We start from the raw sequence: 23,496 nt of genomic DNA, 5'->3' as shown, positions 1-23,496 counted from the left end.
TGAATCATGGCTCCAACACGAGAGATGTCAATTGAAACAAAGGAGAGGATTATCAAACTCTTAAAAGAGGGTAAATCATCACGCAATGTTGTTTGTTCATAGTCAGCTAATAATGAATCAATCAATGTTACATTCTCATAAAACCATGAGATAGTTCACCCAACTTAATTCATTAAAATATAACTATTTTCTGGAGTATGTAACATTTTTTTCTCTTAAGGAGGCATTTTAGAACTAATACGACTTGTACTCCAGAAAATACTGCAAATTACAAAAATATATTCACACAAGATATTTTGCTTCATGTCGCAGGCTTAATCGTTAATGATTTTAAGATATTCACTATTTCTGAAGCATCTCTGTCCATATTGACATGCCAGAGCCACTCCTTGGTCCTTGGCGGTTAATAAAGCAAATACCTCAACGCTCAATTTTCCAGCTGCTAAGATTCTGAAGAATATTTTCACATTTTGTAGTGAATAATGTTTTTGTGTTGCTGTGCATCAGGTGAGGTTTACCATATTGTGTTCCAGATTTGTTCCTCTGTTACAGTTAGACTGTCGTGTTAACTCTGCTTCTCCTTACTTTTGCTCTTTGATCCATTTCTCTCCTGTTTCTTTGACACCTATTTTTACCATCTCCCCCCCATCCAATTCCTCCTGTATTGTTCTTTCCCGACATTTACTTGTTTTTAAGGTTGGCAACCACGACAACCCTCGGATAGCCTCCAGTGCCGGCCAAACTTACAGTCGCGTTATCAACATGATGCTGCTGACACTTCCGGGTACGCCTACCACCTACTACGGCGAGGAGATCGGCATGGAGAACATAAATGTTACAAAGAGTCAGATACAAGACCCTGCTGGCAAACACAGTGCAGTTAGTACCACACCTCCCCCCAACAAAACCTTTAAATGAACAAATCACATTTAATCTAACATGAGATCAAACGGGCCAAAATGAGCATAGATAAGACGTATCTGCAAACTAAATATAAACCTATGACGCTAAAGTGTTCCCTTTGTGAAACTATTAAATGCTGGAAGAACTACCAGTGTTACATTGGGCTGTATTCCCCCACTGCAGAGTACCAACCGAGACCCTCAGCGGTCTCCAATGCAGTGGAGTGATGAAATGAACGCAGGATTTAACAGCAAAACCAACAGCACCTGGTTACCTGTACACCCCGAACATAGAAGTATCAATGTGGAGGTAAGAAGCAGAGTTTCAGGGTGTTCTCACACATGAAAGTCCAGAACAAGCTCTGAACCAAGGTTCATGTTTGTTCCTCTTAGTTTGGTTTAATACTGCAATGTTGTGATCGGTTCTAAAGAATGTTTTGTGATGCACTTATGACCTGACATTTACGTATGGGCTGCTTGTCTCCATACTTGAGACAGTGATTGGCTTTTTGACACACATGCATTTGATTTCAGCTTCTTGTCTTATTTTGGATTGGCCCAAAAGAGATATTGCGTGTCTTTCTCACCTCCAACACTTAATTTGGAAAAAGGTGCTTTTATTTGTGCACAAGATGAATACAAATCTCACTGAAATTCTGAGATGTAATTTCATCCAAGGAATATGCATGAAAAAGTAAGTCACCACAGTTCATCAGGTCGACACTTGTCCCCAGATACTATAGCATGAAGCAAACGAGAGTCCATGACTCCCCCTGGATGGGATGCCAGTCCATCACAGGTTACTTCCCCAGCCAAGCCCGGTAGTTTAATTAACTAAGTAACACACAAACTAACTCCTGCTGAAAGGCTATTGTAAATGTCCACCAGGTGGGGATATTGTTCCATTTCAAGAAGCTTGAGTACAGGCTGCTGTGGGACACAAATATAAACCTGTTGCTTAGTGTGTGTCTCTATATGAGGGGTGACTGAAAAGTTGTGAGCTTGGCCCACAAAAAAAGCAGGGTATGATTGTCCATCTCTTACAATCTGACAAACCAACATTTCTTGAAAATATGTGAAATTGTGAATCATGGGGTGGGAGAAAAAGTAGAAGTGGGAGAACCACTCTACTTTTTCTGGGTCAGGCTCAAAACTTCTTAGTCACTCCTTGTTTATATATGGAGTGTGTGTGGAAATACTTAATCTTGTTCTAGTGGTGGTAAATGGTAGGAAAAACGCATTTATATAGTGCTTTTCCATCTGCATCAGACGCTCAGAGCGCTTTACAAATAATGCGTCACATTCACCCCGATGTGAGGGTGCTACCATACAAGGTACTCAGTACACACCAGGGGCAACTAGGGGATTAAAGACCTTGCCCAAGGGCTCTTAGTGATTTTCTGGCTAGTCTGGGATTTGAACTGAGGATCCTCTGGTCTCAAGCCCAACACTTTAAACACTAGACCATCACCTCCCCTGATCAAGCTTACAATTAAAGGTTTGGGTGGGTCCTTGCATGATGGTACTGTAATGCCATTTTTATTAAAGGGTTAAGTTTGTAGCCATTCAAATAAAGCTCTTTTTTTCTTTTTCTAGTCCCAGATGAAGGATGACGCCTCCGTTTTGGCTCAGTACCGTTTCCTGAACTCCTTGCGTCAGTCAGAGCTTCCATTTCAACGTGGTTGGTTCTGTTTCGTCCATGCTGATGCCAGTGTCTTCTCCTACGTCAGAGAGCTGGATGGCCTTGGTCGAGCGTTCCTCATGGTGTTAAACTTCGGCCAAGAATCCGTTATCACAGATCTCTCCTCTTTTCTCGAGCTGCCGGAGCAGATGGAGGTTTTGATGAGCACAAACCAAGCGAACAATGGCAAAGTGTTCCAAAAGTCACATATCCAGACTGAAGCTGGAGAAGGTTTGGTGATTAGATACTCCACACACATTCGGTTTAACCCCAAACACCCCAGTCAGTGCTACATCTCGGAGAAGGGCTGCTACTTAGAAGCCATGGACCTACTTTATAAATGCTGATAAGGACAGACAATGTCACTGATGATAGCTTCATAATACAATCACTTCTTCACATTTCTTTTCAGTGTCTCCTAAAGTCTATTTCTTTCATTGACCACTGTAGTAAGTTTCAGTGTTGACATCTTCCCTTGTGTCAAACCAGTTGCTCGGTGGACAACTGCTACCTGGCACCTGAAATTTATCTCCTCTTCTTCCGTGGAGGCCGAAGATGGTCCAGGCCAAGTTCTTGGTAGAGAAAAGCTAGTTTTAGGCCAGCCTGCCTCAGGAAGAGATGACATCACAATGATCAGCTGATCAATAAAAGCTTTGAAACACCTCTTCAGACCTATTGCTTGGAGATATATATATATATATATATATACTCAACAAAAATATAAACGCAACACTTTTGGTTTTGCTCCCATTTTGTATGAGATGAACTCAAAGATCTAAAACTTTTTCCACATACACAATATCACCATTTCTCTCAAATAATGTTCACAAACCAGTCTAAATCTGTGATAGTGAGCACTTCTCCTTTGCTGAGATAATCCATCCCACCTCACAGGTGTGCCATACCAAGATGCTGATTAGACACCATGATTAGTGCACAGATGTGCCTTAGACTGCCCACAATAAAAGGCCACTCTGAAAGGTGCAGTTTTATCACACAGCACAATGCCACAGATGTCGCAAGATTTGAGGGAGCATGCAGTTGGCATGCTGACAGCAGGAATGTCAACCAGAGCTGTTGCTCTATTATTGAATGTTCATGTCTCTACCATAAGCCATCTCCAAAGTCGTTTCAGAGAATTTGGCAGTACATCCAACCAGCCTCACAACCGCAGACCACGTGTAACTACACCAGCCCAGGACCTCCACATCCAGCATGTTCACCTCCAAGATCGTCTGAGACCAGCCACTCGGACAGCTGCTGAAACAATCGGTTTGCATAACCAAAGAATTTCTGCACAAACTGTCAGAAACCGTCTCAGGGAAGCTCATCTGCATGCTTGTCGTCCTCATCGGGGTCTCGACCTGATTCCAGTTCATCGTCGTAACCGACTTGAGTGGGCAAATGCTCACATTCGCTGGCGTTTGGCACGTTGGAGAGGTGTTCTCTTCACAGATGATGCGAAGGAGATGTGTTGCACTGCATGAGGCAAATGGTGGTCACACCAGATACTGACTGGTATCCCCCCCCAATAAAACAAAACTGCACCTTTCAGAGTGGCCTTTTATTGTGGGCAGTCTAAGGCACACCTGTGCACTAATCATGGTGTCTAATCAGCATCTTGGTATGGCACACCTGTGAGGTGGGATGGATTATCTCAGCAAAGGAGAAGTGCTCACTATCACAGATTTCGACTGGTTTGTGAACAATATTTGAGGGAAATGGTGATATTGTGTATGTGGAAAAAGTTTGAGATCTTTGAGTTCATCTCATACAAAATGGGAGCAAAACCAAAAGTGTTGCGTTTATATTTTTGTTGAGTATATATATAGAGATAGAGCGCATTACAACGTCATTCACATAATTTGATTACAAATGATTTACTGATTGATAGAAACTTCACATGTTCTCTGTAACTCTATTAGCTATAGAAATATCCCAGAAAATGTATTCTTTGGACTATGTTTTTGATGACATCTGCTCCAAAAGCTAAACAGCTGGAGACTCTACCTGAGGGAATTGTCCTACAAAGTTTGAAAACCTGCTCATGTTTCTGAGTTATGCTGTATATAGACACAGGTGGGTTAAGAAAGAAAAAAATAATTACTTGACTTCCAGAGTTTCATTGGTTTCACTTCATTCCACTAAACTATTAAAAATCAACTTCTTCTGCATTCACCTTAATGTGTACTCTGTTTGGTCTCAAATGTGCACAATGGTCAATATGGTCATTTGAGTGTCCATTTACTATTGTATAAACACACAAACGAAAAAGAACAGTTGAATATTGCAACCCCCCCCCCGCACTGCATCAATTTTTCCATCAGTAATATCAATCGATGACGGTCTTAAAAAGCCTGTTTTTAAGTTTTCCTAAAATCCCTGTGGTCAGTACAAATTCTTTTTCTGTAGCTGTCACTGGAGGGTTAGTAGGCTAATTGCCTCCCAGTACCCGTAGCTTACAGCATTATTTCAGAGGCAAGCATGCTGGAAAGTATCAGAGCAGCTCCTTCATCTTTTAAAGTCGAATTGTGGGTCCAGTATGGTCTGAAAACCAAAATGGGAAGTAACAATTTGGATAAAACAAATGCAGACAGCAAGCTTTGGTGTAGTGGAAAACCCCCAAATTTAGGCCTAAGCTAAACATGGAGCGATGTCACATTATGTTATGCCAAATTACCTAAACATGATGATACCCATGATTTCCAAAAGGTATGCAATTTATTTTGATATAATGTTCTGGCCTGGGCAGCAGATAGGTTAGCAGATAGCACTGTTGCCTCACAGTGAGTAGTGACTCTACAGTGGCCATAGGTGTACATGAGAATGTGAAAGTATTTCTGTATGTGCTGCCCCACAATAGACTGGCGACCTGTCCAGAGTGTATCCAATGATGGCTGGGATAGGCTCATATCGCATCATATGGCAATATGTGCCACATTGCAATATATGGTAATACAGGTGTATCGTGATACGTATCATATCGTATTATCATACCCAATACCCAACCCTACCATTTAAGCTATGATACTCAACCTTGGATTTAATCTGAAAATGTCCTCCGCCTCTTTCGAGTTCATTACCTCCTCCAGTCTCAGTTCAAAGTCTTCTGGTCCGAGGTGGTTTGCTCCAGGTTGGACATTCAGAACAATGTTTGGTTTACATCCTAAAAGAAGGGATATGAAGAGGTCAGATTCTCTCACACTGAGTTTGCTCTCTATCTAGTTGCCCCAAATTCTCCTGCTGACTCTTTATTCCTCTTTTCATTCATTCATACTCTCATCTGATACCACCTTCCCTTCCATATCATCCCCTATCCTGTCTCTGTGGTAGGGGCTGTTTCACAAGTGTGGTCTTGACCTTGACAGCTCCCAGTCTGTGGTGTCTAATCTCTTCCCGATACACTATCTCTTTACCATGCTAATGGGCCGGCCCACCCGCCTGCACGTGTGTGTGCCATCAGCACTTTATCAAAGCCTCCCGAGAGCCACGAAAGATTAGGGAGACATAAACGCACAGACACTTAAGCCGGCCAGCGTATGTGTGTAGGAACAACAGTAAAGTGAGAGATAATGCACGCATCTGCAGCAGTGAGGGAGGAGGCGGTCTGTGAGCCGGAGGTGTGAGGAGGAGGACCATACGTGTGGTGAGGGGAGATTAAAAGTGAGAGGGAGAAAGAGCCTGTCTGAGGGGAAATAACAGCAATTAGCTGATACACATACAATGCTACAAGGTGACCTATGCCATAGTTTGGTCATGAACTTTGAACACGTTAGCGGTTTTTACGGACAGACAACAATTTGTTATCTCTGTAGCCGTGCACATCAGCTGACCCTCTACTATTTAAACTTCTACTGGAGCAAGAGATGAAAGTGGGACTAGTATGAAAAGCCATGCTCTGGGGAAACAGAGTATCTGAGATTGGACAGTCAAAGATAGAGACTTTCAACAACTTCCTGGTCTTGGCCATCGGAAGTGGATCTGTATGTGCTGAAAGTTTTCAACTTGTAGAGACATTCACTTATGTCTGCAGTGACAGTGATGTCTCTGGGTCCCTGTCCTTTGAGACTGAGAGACGCCCAGAAAGAGCTTCTGGCATCATGATGTCGCTGCACAGATATCTTTGCAGGAGGGTCCTGGTGCTGTCTGTCGTACTGTATGGTTGAGACTTTGATGCCAACCAGTGAATTAAGGTGTCGACTAGATGCCACTGGTAATACGTCAATTGATGTGAAGGATCACTTGCATAACAAGAGAATATCACCTATGACATCTTGGGCACGTGGCACGTTTCTCACACTCAGATGGGGAATCCAGTGGTTGGACAACACCAAGGGGACGCTCACGTTTCTCTTGGCTGCGGTAGATAGATGATTACTTCCGAGATGCAGTGACGGACCAGTTGTCTGCCTGTGGTTGCTGTCAATGACCCAAGGTAGCTCTGTGGTATGGTGAACATGGGCAATGTGTGCTCCCAGATCTGACCTGAGAGAGACCGATACAGGTCCTGAGGCCTATCGGGCTGGTGCTTCTCCCCAACATTTTAAAAACGATATCTTCAAATGTCTCAGAAATATTCAGATCATAGTGTCAAACAGCAAAACCCCCATCCAGCAATTCATCATATTTCAGAACCAGATGATGTTTGGTATTTTTCATTAAAAATTTAAATGAACTGCCTAAAATTAGTGAGAGGACAAGACTCAACCCAAATGTACATTTTAGTGCTGTCCAGCTGTTAATCTGCTCAGTTTCAAGATATAAACTCAGGAAAGGAGCCGTGTGGGCTACAGTGGAAAACTCATTTCTTTTGCCTTCTCCTGTCTTCGTAGTAGAGAAGCTTGAATCTTCGACTGGACTGGGTTGCTTGACGCGAGGACATTTCGCTTCAAATCGCAGAAGCTTCCTCAGCTAAAATTCTTGCTCTGGAAGTCTGACTTCTGTCTGACTCTTGTAGAGAAGAGAAACGTCCTCGCGTCAAGCAACCCAGTCCAGTCGAAGATTCAAGCTTCTCTACTATGGAAACCACCTGGACAACTGAGAGCCTACACAGAAACATTCTCCTGTCTTCCTTTGGGTCACCACAGTGGGTCTGCATGTTGATGGGGCACAAGTTTAACTCCAAATGGACAACAAGGCATATACTGGGTCTTGAACCAGGAACCTTCCATTTTGCAAGCAAGCGCACTATTGGTTTGTACCACCATCCTGCTCATAGTCTGTCACAGAATTCGCACCATGTTTGCTGTTTCTAGTTGCCCTCTGCCCATAAACACTAACCTCCAACCTCTAAAAAAAAAAAAAAATTCACTCATATTTTAAGTGAATTTTTTTTTTTTCAATTCTAGAACCTTTTTCATCAAGTACACACTTCAGTTTGATAATCACTTCTCTTAAAGATCAATTGAAGTGCAACAAAACATGCGAGCTGTCTCTTGCACGGGTGTTGCTGACTGCACCACCACAGTGTGAAAAGTGCCGATCTAAACTCTGTTGAGAGAAAGTGAGCATCCTCACCTGACACAGGGTGAGTGGTGAAGTGTGTATGAAGAGCTTTCTTTAGCTTCTCTGTGTATTTCAGGATCCCCGTCAGAGGCACTCTGGCATCGTCTCTGTAGGCTGTCAGCAACATAGATGGGTATCTCTGCTTTTTTTTAAAGAAACACACAATTATTGGCGGGACCTCTGGCCTTGAGTTACGCGAGTCGAGCCAGCTTTGTGTAAGCAACAACTCATTTCAGCCTTTCGTGTATGTTAACAAGACACGTATGCAAACGCTCCTTCTTCAGCCTGACTGCTTGCATCACTGCAGGTGTCTGCCGGCAGGTTCTTTTCTTGCTACTATGACAAGTATCAACAACTGTTTGGCCACAACTCAAAGCAGCTGCTTCACCAGTTGAGGTCTTGAACATGGACCACTCCAACTCCATGTTCCCACCTCCTTCAGAATGCAGGAAAAGCTATTTTCGGAGGTGTCAGTTAAAGGTTGTCTGGATAGGTTCTTCCGCCAATTGTTCCCAGAGAACTCTCACAACTCGTTTATGATTACCAGGTTGGTTGGGTGACTTACCCCCATCATCTGACCCAGTTCCACCCCTCTCTTTATCCGAGTCTCACATGGTCACAGGTCTGATTAAACATGATTACCAAGATGGTCAACAACCTTTGATTGAGGGTGCTCTGGTGCCAAGTGTACTTATGAACACCCTTGTGCTCGAACAAGGTTTTTGTGATGGACAGTCTAGGAGAAGCACAGACGTCCAGCAACGATGCACCACTCGGCTGTTCATCTCAATCACTCTCCTCCAGGTTTCACCACCATTGCCATCATGAGCACTGATGTCCTCCAGTGGGACTATGGAGTCTTCAGCAGGAACCTTTTCCAAGATCCCACCAATAGTCTCCAAGAAAGTGGAGTACTCTGAACTGCTCTTTGGTGCATATGCACAAACAGATTCCTCTCTGCAACACAAAGTCACGCTGAGGTGGCCCTCTTGTTCACCGGGGGAAAGTCCAAAATAACAGCACTCAGCCAGGGACTGGTGAGTAACCGCACAACCCTCAAAAACAATCTGTTGTCATCAAAACAGCCAAGAAATTAATTCATTAATTGAATCATCTCTAAATAATATGGAAGAATACACCATGGGCAAAAATGAAGCCATATTTTGCTGTTCATACCTGAGGTGTAATGTTGTTTAAGGGACAGTATGAGGTAATGGCGAGCCTGTGTTTTGTGTTTCCTACAGGATCTCCCCATTCTTCTCGCTCCTCCACGGTCAGCGGCAGGTTGGAGTTCTCCATCGCCTCCAAAACGTTCAGAAAAGGAGCCTGAACACACACGCAGCTGGTTCAGGACATGTTTGCACTTTAAGTGAAGGAGATGTCGTAACACAGGGCCGGTCAGTCAGTCTGATGAATTTGTGCTCATCACCATACACAAATGCACTGAAGAAGAATCTGCTGGCCACAAAATGATGACACACCTCAGTGATTTATCCTCCTACCTGCAACATAACAGCTTGCATCATGTGTGGGTGACTGTTACACAGCGCCCCTACGGGCACAGCCCCGGCACTGCAGGTGGTGAGGGCGGTAAGTGAAGGTGAGGAGACGCCGATGGAGAAGAGGTGATGGAGACATGCTCGGAGGTCGTCCACTCCTCTCTGCCTCCCTTCCACACGAGCCTGGCGGTGCCAAAACAGACCTCGCTCTCCTCCACCTCTAACACACACAAATCCATCTCAACACAGTAACCTCCAGTTAAGGATTACTGCTGCAGTAACTCATTGATTATTAAATAAGGTATTTAGTACCACTGGTCACTTTTCAAAGATAAATTCGATTTTCACGGAAGAACGTTTGTGTTCTGAAATTGCATTTGGAAACAAAAACAACCAGCTGTGTTGCCGACTTAACCACGCAGCCACATCAAGAACATTCTCAGTCCTGCTTTCAAAATTTAAAGCTGAAATGTTTTACAGTAGTGTTCAGAATAATAGTAGTGCTATGTGACTAAAAAGATTAATCCAGGTTTTGAGTATATTTCTTATTGTTACAGGGGAAACAAGGTACCAGTAGATTCTCACAAATCCAACAAGACCAAGCATTCATGATATGCACACTCTTAAGGCTATGAAATTGGGCTATTAGTAAAAAAAGTAGAAAAGGGAGTGTTCACAATAATAGTAGCATCTGCTGTTGACGCTACAAACTCAAAACTATTATGTTCAAACTGCTTTTTTAGCAATCCTGTGAATCACTAAACTAGTATTTAGTTGTATAACCACAGTTTTTCATGATTTCTTCACATTTGCGAGGCATTAATTTAGTTGGTTTGGAACCAAGATTTTGCTCATTTACTAGTGTGCTTGGGGTCATTGTCTTGTTGAAACACCCATTTCAAGGGCATGTCCTCTTCAGCATAAGGCAACATGACCTCTTCAAGTATTTTGACATATACAAACTGATCCATGATACCTAGTATGTGATATATAGGCCCAACACCATAGTAGGAGGAACATGCCCATACCATGATGCTTGCACCACCATGCTTCACTGTCTTCACTGTGAACTGTGGCTTGAATTCAGAGTTTGGGGGTCATCTCACAAACTGTCTGCGGCCCTTGGACCCAAAAAGAACAATTTTACTCTCATCAGTCCACAAAATATTCCTCCATTTCTCTTTAGGCCAGTTGATGTGTTCTTTGGCAAATTTTAACCTCTTCTGCACGTCTTTTATTTAACAGAGGGACTTTGCGGGGGATTCTTGCAAATAAATTAGCTTCACACAGGCATCTTCTAACTGTCACAGCACTTACAGGTAACTCCAGACTGTCTTTGATCATCCTGGAGCTGATCAATGGGTGAGCATTTGCCATTCTGGTTATTCTATCTATTTTGATGGTTGTTTTCCGTTTTCTTCCATGCGCCTCTGGTTTTTTTTGTCCATTTTAAAGCACTGGAGATCATTGTAGATGAACAGCCTATAATTTTTTGGACCTGCGTATAAGTTTTCCCTTCTCCAATCAACTTTTTAATCAAACTACGCTGTTCTTCTGAACAATGTCTTGAATGTCCCATTTTCCTCAGGCTTTCAAAGAGAAAAGCATGTTCAACAGGTGCTGGCTTCATCCTTATATAGGGGACACCTGAGTCACACCTGTTTGTTCCACAAAATTGCCGAACTCACTGACTGAATGCCACACTACTATTATTGTGAATACCCCCTTTTCTACTTTTTTTTTTACTAATAGCCCAATTTCATAGCCTTAAGAGTGTGCATATCATGAATGCTTGGTCTTGTTGGATTTGTGAGAATCTACTGGTACCTTGTTTCCCATGTAACAATAAGAAATATACTCAAAACCTGGATTAATCTTTTTAGTCACATAGCACTACTATGCATTATTCTGAACACTACTGTATGTAGCCCAAGTATGATTTTTTTTTTTCTTTTGTGTCTGATATGTTAGGGAATGATATGAATAGAAGCCAGCTGATAATGACAAACAAAAAACAAAACCTCACAACTGTTCTTCAGTAAAGTGGGCGGTCCTTATAGGGTCTCAGCAAAACCTGATCAAGCTCAAATCTGAAATGGTCTGACATACACTCATTTAGAATGTCCACTTCAAGTTTGGTGTAAACCAGATATATTTTGTTCAAGTTATCTTTGACACAGTATTTAATATTCTGTTCAGTAAAGTGGGCAGAGAGTCTTGAGATGTCCAGGTAAAAATTTGCAAAAAAAAAAAAAAAAAAGGGATATATTTTGTTCAAGTTATAATGAAGTTTTAAAATCTAGACTTACACATCATTATAATTAGGAGATGGTTTTATTTAATTCTCTCAATCACACTTGATTGAGATGGTTCATTTCAGATGTTATCTCATTCCTGCCTATTGCTGTTTCTTTTGATTTGTTTTTGTTTTTTTTTTACAGTTCAATTTTTGTGCTTTAAATTATGAATTGTAAAGCTCTTTGAAGCTTCTTCCATAAAAGGAAAGTGCTTTATGAATAAAAGTATTATTGTTGTCGTAGACAAAAGGAATCAATACTCTGTCCACGGAAGTGGGAGGTCCTTAGAGGGTCTTGGTGAATCCAGAGCATGCTCAAACTCATTGGAGATACTCTTATTTATCTCAACAAGTCCAACAAATATTGTGAAACATGTGTCCTCTAGGAGCACTTACTGAGCCCATTTCCAATAGTAACACTTTGTACTGGTCTTCATCAATCAGTTGCTTTTTTCAATCCTCGTGAAGACATTAAAAATATGCATCCCACCAAAATAGTTCCAAAATAATGAATGAATGGAAGCGGCGGGGGAGGGGGGTGGGCCTGAAAGAAATGGCCGTAATTAGCTGCAGGAGTGTTGGCATGATACCTGATGTGGCAGTAGGCCAGAGTCCAGCCCTGCTGCAGGAGCAGTGTGTTCTCCGGGCAGAAGTCCATGTGCACATCTCTGCCGTAAGCTCCGTACACGTGGACCAGCAGCGGTGCCTCCTTCAAACGCTCCACAGGTACCGTGTGAAATAGTGTGACTGGTACCAAAGTGCCATCCTGCAGAAGAGGAGAACCAAAAAGATAAAAAAAAAAGCTCCCAAACAAATTCACGTTACTTCACTGTGCCAGTTTTTTTTATGTGACACACGGTGTTCTGCCTCGGAACAGTAGTTGGCATATTACTGGACACTAGGATGTGCAATACTGATAAAAAAGGATTTTGTTGGTAACAATATGTAGATGAAATTTTGCATCCTGCAAAAATATGTGAAAGTCTTATATTCTGTCAGTGGGTTAGTAATCAGGTCTAGTAGCAGATGCATCCACCACACTGTGGAACTGCTTTAGCATCACGACTGATATGTGAAATGAATACATTTATGGTAAATGCACAGGCATCATTTAATATATAATAATAATAAAAAAAAAGATTTTTTTTTCCCTCTTTAAAAAATGTATTTGTGTCTGGAATGGATTCAGTGTGTAAGAAAATAACACTTCCTTTGTGTCTGTATGACAAAGATATTACAGAATGGCACGGTGGCCATCTTGGATTTTGCTATTTATTATCATCAGGGAAAAATTGATCATGGCATGATAATTATCTTTTTAAAATTATTTATCAAACAATGCCCATGTCAAACATGGCAGTTTTTCCATAAAATACACAATCGTTTCACATATTTGCCCCGCTGTGTGTCACAGACGCAAATGAAAGTAACGTTTTCAGTTTTCTTACACATTGAATCTATTCTGACCGCAATTACATTGTTAAAAAAAAAAATCATTATAAACAAAATTGAGCTTGGCATAAAACCTGCATTTTTATGTTATACTGTACATCAAGTAATGTCTTTGCAACAATTGGTGCTTTGATCATAAAATGCACAATCGTAGTGATATTGTACACATCTGCGCTACCAACCAGGCAGACAACTGGTCTATGCCCACCTCTTGAAAGTAACCACATATACTGCTGCTGACAGGTGACATGCAGGCGCGTCCTTAATCTTTATCCTACTACTTGGGTTTACAATATAGACCTATCCATGCTAGATCATGCCCACAGAAACACAACGGTCAATTTAAAGTTTCCAATTCACCAAAACTGCATGTCTTTAGCTGTGGGAGGAAGCTGGAGCACCCAGAGGGAACCCACACAAACTCCACACAGAAAGGCCCCAGGCGGGAAGCAATACCATGACCTTCTTGCTGTGAGGCGACAGTGCTAACCAGTAAGCCACCGTGCTGCCCACAAACAGTCAATGCACAATGCTTTCCTCTCAACTAACACAGGTTTAAATTGAGCACGATTTCAGCACTAATTCTTCTTACTTGGCTACAGGCCTCCAACCGTGAGATGACAGAACCGCTCTGCTTCTCCATGGAGGTCCAGTCTTTTGTTCTGGCCAAAAGCAGTCCATCCTTGAGGTTCAGACAGAAGGGCACTGGGGGGTGGACTGGAGATGAGATTAGGAGCTCTAACACATTGTGTTGGTTTGTCAATCCTGGTTTTCTAGTTTCAACAGCACAGGCCCAGGAGGGGAGCTTGATAGTCAGAAAAGAAATATAAGGGTTTTAATAGAGCCAGAGTATGTACAAAATAGAATGTGAGCACAGAAGCAAGAAGTCCAGCATCTATATGTCACGCTGACCTGTATAGTAAATGCTTCGCTGGGATGGGTCAATGGAACCACAGTCAACACAAGCTCACCCACTTGTGTTCGTGCAAATAACACGCAGTGGTCTCCAACCACCTCCATGTCTTTGACCACAGCGCCTGGACCAGGGACAAACAAAGGCACCCAGGAGGCCATGAATGGCTCCAAGAGTGAAGCCTGTACCACCTTCAAGTGCAGAGAATTTCATGATCATTAAGCTGCCCTTAAGATTCAAGAAGATATCAAGGAGTGCATAAGAGTATAGCTGTCCTCAAACTAATCCAGTACCAAGTAAAGACTAATTTTTCACTTCTGTGTTGCTGCATGTCAGCATTATTTTGACCAATGTGTGCAAATGCTTGCTTCTGGTTGCCATGCTTCTACACTGCCACCAGGGGTAGTGTTAAATACATTACCACAGACTGCAGAAGCAGCTGAGATTGTAAATTCAACCAGAATTATTCCCCCATACAACAATTGTATCATCTCATTAATACAACAACAACAAAAACCAAAGTGTTGTTTGATTACTCATTCTTTGCATCAGCACAGCAGTGCAACCTGGCTTCAACCCTCACATGTTCTATCACCAGCTAAGAGCCTCTCCAGTCATGATGCAGGGATTTTTTTTTTTCATTAGAGCCCAACTGACATTACTTTTGCCGATACAAAAATGTTTACCAAATAAACAATTCAGGAACACAGTTCGTAAATGGTGTCATTACATAGTTTGTCTAGCAGAGCTATCATTGTTTACGACAGTATCAAGCCTGGCTGGGACCCTCGTCACCCCTTGCTCACATTAGCTACAAGAGACAAAGTGACCAGCTGCCAGTCATTTTCAAACAGGTGGTCATTATACCACCACCTCTGATGTTGGTTGGTTACATTTATGGTTATTTACAATAACGTTTGCGTTTAAACTGTAAATATTAAGGCTCAAATGCATTTCTTTGTCATAAGGGTTGGATACAGAAATGTTTGGAATCACTGCTGTGTATATATGTACAGTATATATATAGTAACTTTTTTACTCTCCAATATTGGTGTCGTATCTCACCCCACTGTACCTGATATTCCAGCCCAGGGCCTGTGTTGGCCAGTAAAATCAAACTTCCTCTCCAGTGCTCGACGTGGTACAGCAAGTCCCGCTGGCGTGGCTGAACCAGGAAGGGTTCTAAATTGGGTGTGGTGGTATCAATGAGCAGCACTTCTGAGCTTGTCTTGCTGTTGCAGTTAATGGTCAGAATGTGTCTGTCTCTGGAAAGTGCAACCTCCACAAACACGCTGCAGAGAGGGTGGCCTTTAAATGAGATATGGTGATGGAATAGAAACGGTTTGTCACAAAGATCTGGAACTGAACACAAAAACTGCTTACTCAGGCCGTGATTCCTCAAACACTGAGTGTGTTCTCCTGCAGGTTAGGTCCAAACGAAACACACTGCTGCAGCGCAGACCCTCCAGTGTCGTATAAAACAGGATGTCATCTGTCACCCACTCTTCATAGATGCCCCCCACCCCAAAAAAAACAACAACAAACAAAAGAGTCTATTTCACCATGTGCAATACTGCTACAACTCCTAAAACACTCAATTTTTTAAAACATTATACTGTAATTTGAGCTACATTTGCGTTTGTTCCCTTCCCCCTAATAGACTCTTTGACTAATTTCTGCCAGACTTGATATATGGATGACAGCCAAACCCAGAATTTCCTTTAAGGGGTTCATTTTGGTAAAGATCTGCTGGTTTCTACCAAACTTGGTATGTCAATGAAGGTTGACCCCAAAATTGCCCTTAAAGAATTAATTTCTGGCAAAGGTCAAGGAATTTGATATTCAACCCAATTTGTAACAAATGTGGAACATGCTCAGGTGGATACCAAAGCAGTCCTGGCAAGGTCAACCAGAGGTCAATCATTTGAGTAAAGGCCACGGTCATTGGGGTCAAATGTTAGAGTGCTGTAAGCCTTACTGTCTATGTGCCCACAGGTACTAATACCTAGTACAAAAAATTTACCAAAGCTGACGACTTTGTCCACAGTGAGTGCAACATGTGGGGGATCCACAAAATCAGGATTTCCATCTCCAAGCTTAACAATCAAACATCTAGATGGTTACAAAAACAACCACATATCAGTTCAGTAACTGTTGCAGTAACACAGTTGGTTTAAATTTTTTTTTCTTAAGACTCTCTTGACTTTGGCATTTCACTGTCACAGGTCTTCACAGTGGCAGCGAGGTGCTTCTCCTGCGGTGACACACGCACTCTCTGGATGACCCATGGCAGGTTTTCGACTCCCGTCTTTGTCTCCTCTGCAGGGATTTGCCTCAGATCCAACACCTGCTGTGACTCTGACTCACCTGAAAACCCTGCGTGAGAATGTTACATGGAACGATAATTACAGACAAGCCAGACAGTAGTTACAGTAGTTACAGTAACAAAGCGTCCGCTGTATTACAATATTTCCTCAAGTCTTCGTGTCTGAATTATCCGATTTATTTAAAAAAGGAAAATACTGCTTCAGCTGACTTAAAAACATCTCACAAAGTTGCCTCCCTATAATAATTTTTAATCTATTCCCGACACTCTAAATTAGCAAATAAAATAAAAATCAAGGTGGAGGAATGGAGCGTGGTTGCTACAGAAACAACACTCCTCTGTGAGTATGATTTCAACATTTTTTGCTGCATTCAAGACAACGGCATAAACTCGGAGAACCAAAGTTGGGAATGTCTTAGTTTTGAAAAGCATGCGTTCACATGTTTCTGAGCTTGTGTTTGAGTCATTTTGTTTCAGCTGGTGTTTCTAATACAATAGTGTTCAGAATAATAGTAGTGCTATGTGACTAAAAAGATTAATCCAGGTTTTGAGTATATTTCTTATTGTTACATGGGAAACAAGGTACCAGTAGATTCAGTAGATTCTCACAAATCCACCAAGACCAAGCATTCATGATATGCACACTCTTAAGGCTATGAAATTGGGCTATTAGTAAAAAAAAAAAGTAGAAAAGGGGGTGTTCAGAATAATAGTAGCATTTGCTGTTGACGCTACAAACTCAAAACTATTATCTTCAAACTGCTTTTTTAGCAATCCTGTGAATCACTAAACTAGTATTTAGTTGTATAACCACAGTTTTTCATGATTTCTTCACATCTGCGAGGCATTAATTTTGTTGGTTTGGAACCAAGATTTTGCTTGTTTACTAGTGTGCCTGGGGTCATTGTCTTGTTGAAACACCCATTTCAAGGGCATGTCCTCTTCAGCATAAGGCAACATGACCTCTTCAAGTATTTTGACATATCCAAACTGATCCATGATACCTGGTATGTGATATATAGGCCCAACACCATAGTAGGAGAAACATGCCCATATCATGATGCTTGCACCACCATGCTTCAGACTTCACTGTGAACTATGGCTTGAATTCAGAGTTTGGGGGTCGTCTCAAAAACTGTCTGCGGCCCTTGCACCCAAAAAGATCAATTTTACTCTCATCAGTCCACAAAATATTCCTCCATTTCTCTTTAGGCCAGTTGATGTGTTCTTTGGCAAATTTTAACCTCTTCTGCACGTCTTTTATTTAACAGAGGGACTTTGCGGGGGATTCTTGCAAATAAATTAGCTTCACACAGGCGTCTTCTAACTGTCACAGCACTTACAGATAACTCCAGACTGTCTTTGATCATCCTGGAGCTGATCAATGGGTGAGCCTTTGCCATTCTGGTTATTCTTCTATCCATTTTGATGGTTGTTTTCCGTTTTCTTCCACGCGTCTCTGGTTTTTTTTGTCAGTTTTAAAGCATTGGAGATCATTGTAGATGAACAGCCTATAATTTTTTGCACCTGCATATAAGTTTTCCCCTCTATAATCAACTTTTTAATCAAACAATGCTGTTCTTCTGACGTCCCATTTTCCTCAGGCTTTCAAAGAGAAAAGCATGTTGCTGGCTTCAGGTGCTGGCTTCATAGGGGACACCTGATTCACACCTGTTTGTTCCACAAAATTGACGAACTCACTGACTGAATGCCACACATTATTGTGAACACCCCCTTTTCTACTTTTTTTAACTAATAGCCCAATTTCATAGCCTTAAGAGTGTGCATATCATGAATGCTTGGTCTTGTTGGATTTGTGAGAATCTACTGGTACCTTGTTTCCCATGTAACAATAAGAAATATACTCAAAACCTGGATTAATCTTTTTAGTCACATGGCACTACTATTATTCTGAACACTACTGTATGTCATGAACGCAGCGTTTGCCCTCTTTCACACAGTCGTGTTTATTTCTTACCGTGTCTGGAGCCCATTCTGTAGATGCCATCAAATTGAACGACGTACACATGGTGACGGCCACAAACCTATTCGAAGATAAACGGCTGTAATTAGAGAATTCCGGCCTCTGTCACAGAGAATTTAACATTTTGTTTCTGACACCACAACACTGAATGTTTGCATGAAAACACCTGATATGAGGATATGAGTCAGTATATCAAAATAGGTGGTTTTGTTGATGCACGACTTGATGCAGGTGATGACCTTTTTATTAAAGCGTGCGACGACACGAGCTCCCTAATAGTATAGACAGATTACAATTCAGCATATATCACAATGCATTACTCGACCCCCGTTCACATGAATTAACCAGAAATTTAAACAAATATGAAAGTTCAACTTTAAAGAACCAAGTAATTTAGTATAAACTGTAATCTGTTTCCTATTTTTATGTTTTATAAATCATTCATACTTCTTCAGGAAGCCTTAGATGGAGTAAGTGACTTAATTCTTTAAAATAAATGCTTAATGTCTCATTCCACTCCTACTTATTATTATTGCTACAATAAAGCAAGTCTGTCAATGCGCAGGTTTTTTACACTAGAGGGGAATTAAACTAAACTAAAAATCAAATAAACTAAAATAAAAATCAAAGCACAGTCCTTACCATGGAGTTATCTGGCACACTGGAAAACTTGCGGTATGTTGCCCTCAGTCTCCTGCTGAAATATTTCTGTAAATCCTTGTACTCCTCGATGCCAGATGTGAGATAATCAGCTGGTGTGTCTGTGGCACTCTGGAATAAAACACATTTTCTGAAACCTTAACCAACGACGCGTGAGAACTAATGCTGCAGCTCAGTTTCTATGAGGTATTTTTGTCTACAAACATTTGCTATTTAAAGAAACCTCATGACCTGCAGTAGCTCACTCAAAAGGGTGAATATGACGCTTTTAACTTATTATTATTGTTGTTGTTACTTGTAAAACTGATGCGCAAAATTAGTATGGACTAGGAGATAAAATGTAAGGTTACAAAAATAATGTGGGACTTTCATTACTTTAATAACTGCAGCTGCAAAACGCAGAGAGGGGGTGTCATAACCTTTATTTAACAAGATAAAAGCCCACTGAGATCTAGACCTCTTTTACAAGGGTGACTTGGACGAAAAAGGCAGCAGCACACGTCATAATACACAACTAAGCAACAATAAGATAACCATTATTTAAAATATATAAAATACTAGCAATTCATGAATAAAGCAGTCAATTTAGTCACGATAACAATGTAAGTTAAAAAAAATTGGTTAAAACAGGTAAAAACAGTTAAAAAAAAGGTGTGCCATTTATACAGTCAGATACAAAAGTATTTGAACATTAACAATTTTTTTTAATTTTGTCTCTGCACACCACAATGGATTTAAAAAGAAACCATCAAGATGTGGTTGTAGACTTTCAACTTTAATTCAAGGGGTTTAACAAAAAAATCACAGTTCCTCCATTTACAGAGGCCAAAAGTAATTGGACAAACTACACATGAGGATTATTGTTCATATAACTAATTTTTACAGTCAGTTTTCTTTACACAGGTCAGGGGATGGACACGTGAAGACGTTTAAGTCACTGACTATGTCTTGGATTTAATTTCCATCAGTCGTTAAGGAATACAAACAGTATGGTACTACACTCAACAAAAATATAAACGCAACACTTTTGGTTTTGCTCCCATTTTGTATGAGATGAACTCAAAGATCTAAAACTTTTTCCACATACACAATATCACCATTTCCCTCAAATATTGTTCACAAACCGGTCTAAATCTGTGATAGTGAGCACTTCTCCTTTGCTGAGATAATCCATCCCACCTCACAGGTGTGCCATATCAAGATGCTGATTAGACACCATGATTAGTGCACAGGTGTGCCTTAGACTGCCCACAATAAAAGGCCACTCTGAAAGGTGCAGTTTTGTTTTACTGGGGGGGACACCAGTCAGTATCTGGTGTGACCACCATTTGCCTCATGCAGTGCAACACATCTCCTTCGCATAGAGTTGATCAGGTTGTCAATTGTGGCCTGTGGAATGTTGGTCCACTCCTCTTCAATGGCTGTGCAAAGTTGCTGGATATTGGCAGGAACTGGTACACGCTGTCGTATACACCGGTCCAGAGCATCCCAAACATGCTCAATGGGTGACATGTCCGGTGAGTATGCCGGCCATGCAAGAACTGGGACATTTTCAGCTTCCAAGAATTGTGTACAGATCCTTGCAACATGGGGCCGTGCATTATCCTGCTGCAACATGAGGTGATGTTCTTGGATGTGGCACAACAATGGGCCTCAGGATCTCGTCACGGTATCTCTGTGCATTCAAAATGCCATCAATAAAATGGACCTGTGTTCTTTGTCCATAACAGACGCCTGCCCATACCATAACCCCACCGCCACCATGGGCCACTAGATCCACAACATTGACATCAGAAAACCGCTCACCCACACAATGCCACACATGCTGTCTGCCATCTGCCCTGGACAGTGTGAACCAGGATTCATCCGTGAAGAGAACACCTCTCCAACGTGCCAAACACCAGCGAATGTGAGCATTTGTCCACTCAAGTCGGTTACGACGACGAACTGGAGTCAGGTCGAGACCCAGATGAGGATGACGAGCATGCAGCTGAGCTTCCCTGAGACGGTTTCTGACAGTTTGTGCAGAAATTCTTTGGTTATGCAAACCGACTGTTTCAGCAGCTGTCCGAGTGGCTGGTCTCAGACGATCTTGGAGGTGAACATGCTGGATGTGGAGGTCCTGGGCTGGTGTGGTTACACGTGGTCTGCGGTTGTGAAGCTGGTTGGATGTACTGCCAAATTCTCTGAAACGCCTTTGGAGACGGCTTATGGTAGAGAAATGAACATTCAATACACAAGCAACAGCTCTGGTTGACATTCCTGCTGTCAGCATGCCAACTGCACGCTCCCTCAAATCTTGCGACATCTGTGGCATTGTGCTGTGTGATAAAACTGCACCTTTCAGAGTGGCCTTTTATTGTGGGCAGTCTAAGGCACACCTGTGCACTAATCATGGTGTCTAATCAGCATCTTGATATGGCACACCTGTGAGGTGGGATGGATTATCTCAGCAAAGGAGAAGTGCTCACTATCACAGATTTAGACTGGTTTGTGAACAATATTTGAGGGAAATGGTGATATTGTGTATGTGGAAAAAGTTTTAGATGTTTGAGGTCATCTCATACAAAATGGGAGCAAAACCAAAAGTGTTGCGTTTATATTTTTGTTGAGTGTATATGATAAATCTGACACCCAGCGACCATGCAAGAAGGAGTGCAGTGATGGACGCCACCAAGACGCCCATGAGAATGCTGAAAGAGTGATGCACTTCTGTGGCTGTGACTTGAGAAACTGCACATAGTGCAATTGTAAAAATTCTTTAACGTTATATGTGTTCCTCACAGTATGCAAATTGGGAAAAACTTGCATTTTCTTTAGCACTTCCAAACGTGAATGCCACTTCTGGAAGGGCACAGTTCCCTTTTGGTATAGGAACAAGACTCAAATCCTGGTGCCTAAGCTGACTAGCAATTATTTTTAGGGATGCACTGATTCACAGTTTTTCACTTCCAATCCGATTACGATGCCTGAATTTGGATATCTGCCGATACCGATACTTTTCCGATCCGATAACAGAGATCTGTTTGCTTTTATATTATTATTATCATTATTGTTGAATTTATATGAGCATTTTCTTAAAAAGGAGACCTGAAAGTTAAAATACAATTTGCCAGAAGGTGTATCTAAGAGGAAAGCCTATATACTCAAAAGGGTGTAATTTTGGTCACACAAATATTAAGTTTGGTAATTTAACCAAGGCTTCCACTTCCGGATCATAACTTTGCACACTTCCGACAGCAACAGAATTCCAATAAGGTCCAGCTACATTTCCGTTATTTTAGTTAATTGTTTAGTTTGGGGTTCTTACACACCCGCATTAAAAATAAACGTATTTTATACTTAATGTATTATCCTCCGCTATTACACATTACATGTATGATTTTCTTTTTTTTTCCTTTTAAACTAAATTAAAGCAATCAATTAATACAGAAACGCTTGTTTTCCCACGTGAGATCTGGCAACATCAACAGTAGAGGTGGCTACTGGGAATTTTGGTATTGATCCGATGCCAAGTAAATACAGGCCCAGTGTCGCAGATACCGATACTTTTTATATTTAAACTTCATAGATCCAAAGGATCCAAAAGACCTAGGATAGAATTTCGCCAAACATTGTACGTGATAACAAAATACTTTATTATCACAATCAACATTTTTGTTTAAAAAAAATATCACTCAACACAACTTAAAACAAAATCTCTTGAGGTAGAGACAAACCACAATACAAGGGTGCGCTGCTCCTACAGACAGAGATTAGACTTTGATGAATCTGCGTGTGCAGCAGTCAGTGCGTGCGGGAGAGAAAAAAAGCTTGAGTATCGATCTTTTTACGCGAGGATCGTTCAATATCAATACCAGCGCTGGTATCGATATTAGGATCGATCCCCCCACCTCTAATCAGTAGCGCTCAGTTTCAGCTTATCTCTGGATTCTACAACAGGTGGTTTGTCCATCTCTGAATACTAGACACCGCTTGTTTAAATTATGTATGGCACTACGTTAAGTTACACAAGCACGAAGTGCGCAACCCTTACCGATGTGTAACAGCGTGGGACGAACAACTTGTAGAGCTGTGAAGTCCGACACGAAAAGGCAACACAACGAGAAGCTGTAAGGAAACGAAAGGATACCCACAGCAGAGAGGACAGGACCGACATCATGTCCCGTTAACTACACGGTCATATTCAGAACATATTTAATCTAAAAATCACTGTAACGTTTACAGCTGCATAGACACGCAGGTTTTCCTAAACAGAGCGCGCTGACGATGACGCTG

At 41.6% G+C, this 23,496-nt stretch overlaps 2 protein-coding genes across 3 annotated transcripts in view; one reads left to right on the top strand and one right to left on the bottom strand.

The window, feature by feature from the left end:
* The window catches only part of slc3a1 (solute carrier family 3 member 1), a 24,833-nt gene extending 21,685 nt beyond the window's left edge, over positions 1-3,148 (top strand). Inside the window, exons 8-10 of the mRNA XM_034184710.1 lie at positions 697-879; positions 1,087-1,212; positions 2,499-3,148. Of these exons, the coding sequence (XP_034040601.1) occupies positions 697-879; positions 1,087-1,212; positions 2,499-2,930 (741 nt within the window). The 3' untranslated portion in view covers positions 2,931-3,148. The remainder of the gene's footprint in view (positions 1-696; positions 880-1,086; positions 1,213-2,498) is intronic.
* On the bottom strand, positions 2,889-23,496 carry prepl (prolyl endopeptidase like). Of its 2 annotated transcripts, none has more exons than XM_034184708.1 (15): positions 23,255-23,496; positions 19,201-19,329; positions 18,553-18,619; positions 16,453-16,615; positions 16,272-16,360; positions 15,632-15,752; positions 15,324-15,540; positions 14,248-14,439; positions 13,928-14,140; positions 12,474-12,649; positions 9,591-9,807; positions 9,265-9,414; positions 8,101-8,230; positions 5,667-5,749; positions 2,889-3,186 (listed from the first exon to the last, which is right to left on the bottom strand). In XM_034184708.1, the coding sequence occupies exons 1-15, from the start codon at positions 23,378-23,380 to the stop codon at positions 3,109-3,111; spliced, it is 2,151 nt and encodes a 716-aa protein (XP_034040599.1). In that variant the 5' UTR covers positions 23,381-23,496; the 3' UTR covers positions 2,889-3,108. The 2 variants fall into 2 exon arrangements, with proteins under 2 accessions (XP_034040599.1, XP_034040600.1); XM_034184709.1 differs by having other exon boundaries at positions 8,101-8,227.

This window comes from Thalassophryne amazonica, chromosome 13 (genome assembly GCF_902500255.1).
Source record: "Thalassophryne amazonica chromosome 13, fThaAma1.1, whole genome shotgun sequence".
Lineage (NCBI taxonomy): Eukaryota > Metazoa > Chordata > Actinopteri > Batrachoidiformes > Batrachoididae > Thalassophryne > Thalassophryne amazonica.
The sequence above is the reverse complement of the archived record's forward strand: the minus strand, read 5'-3'. Positions and strand labels throughout refer to the sequence as shown.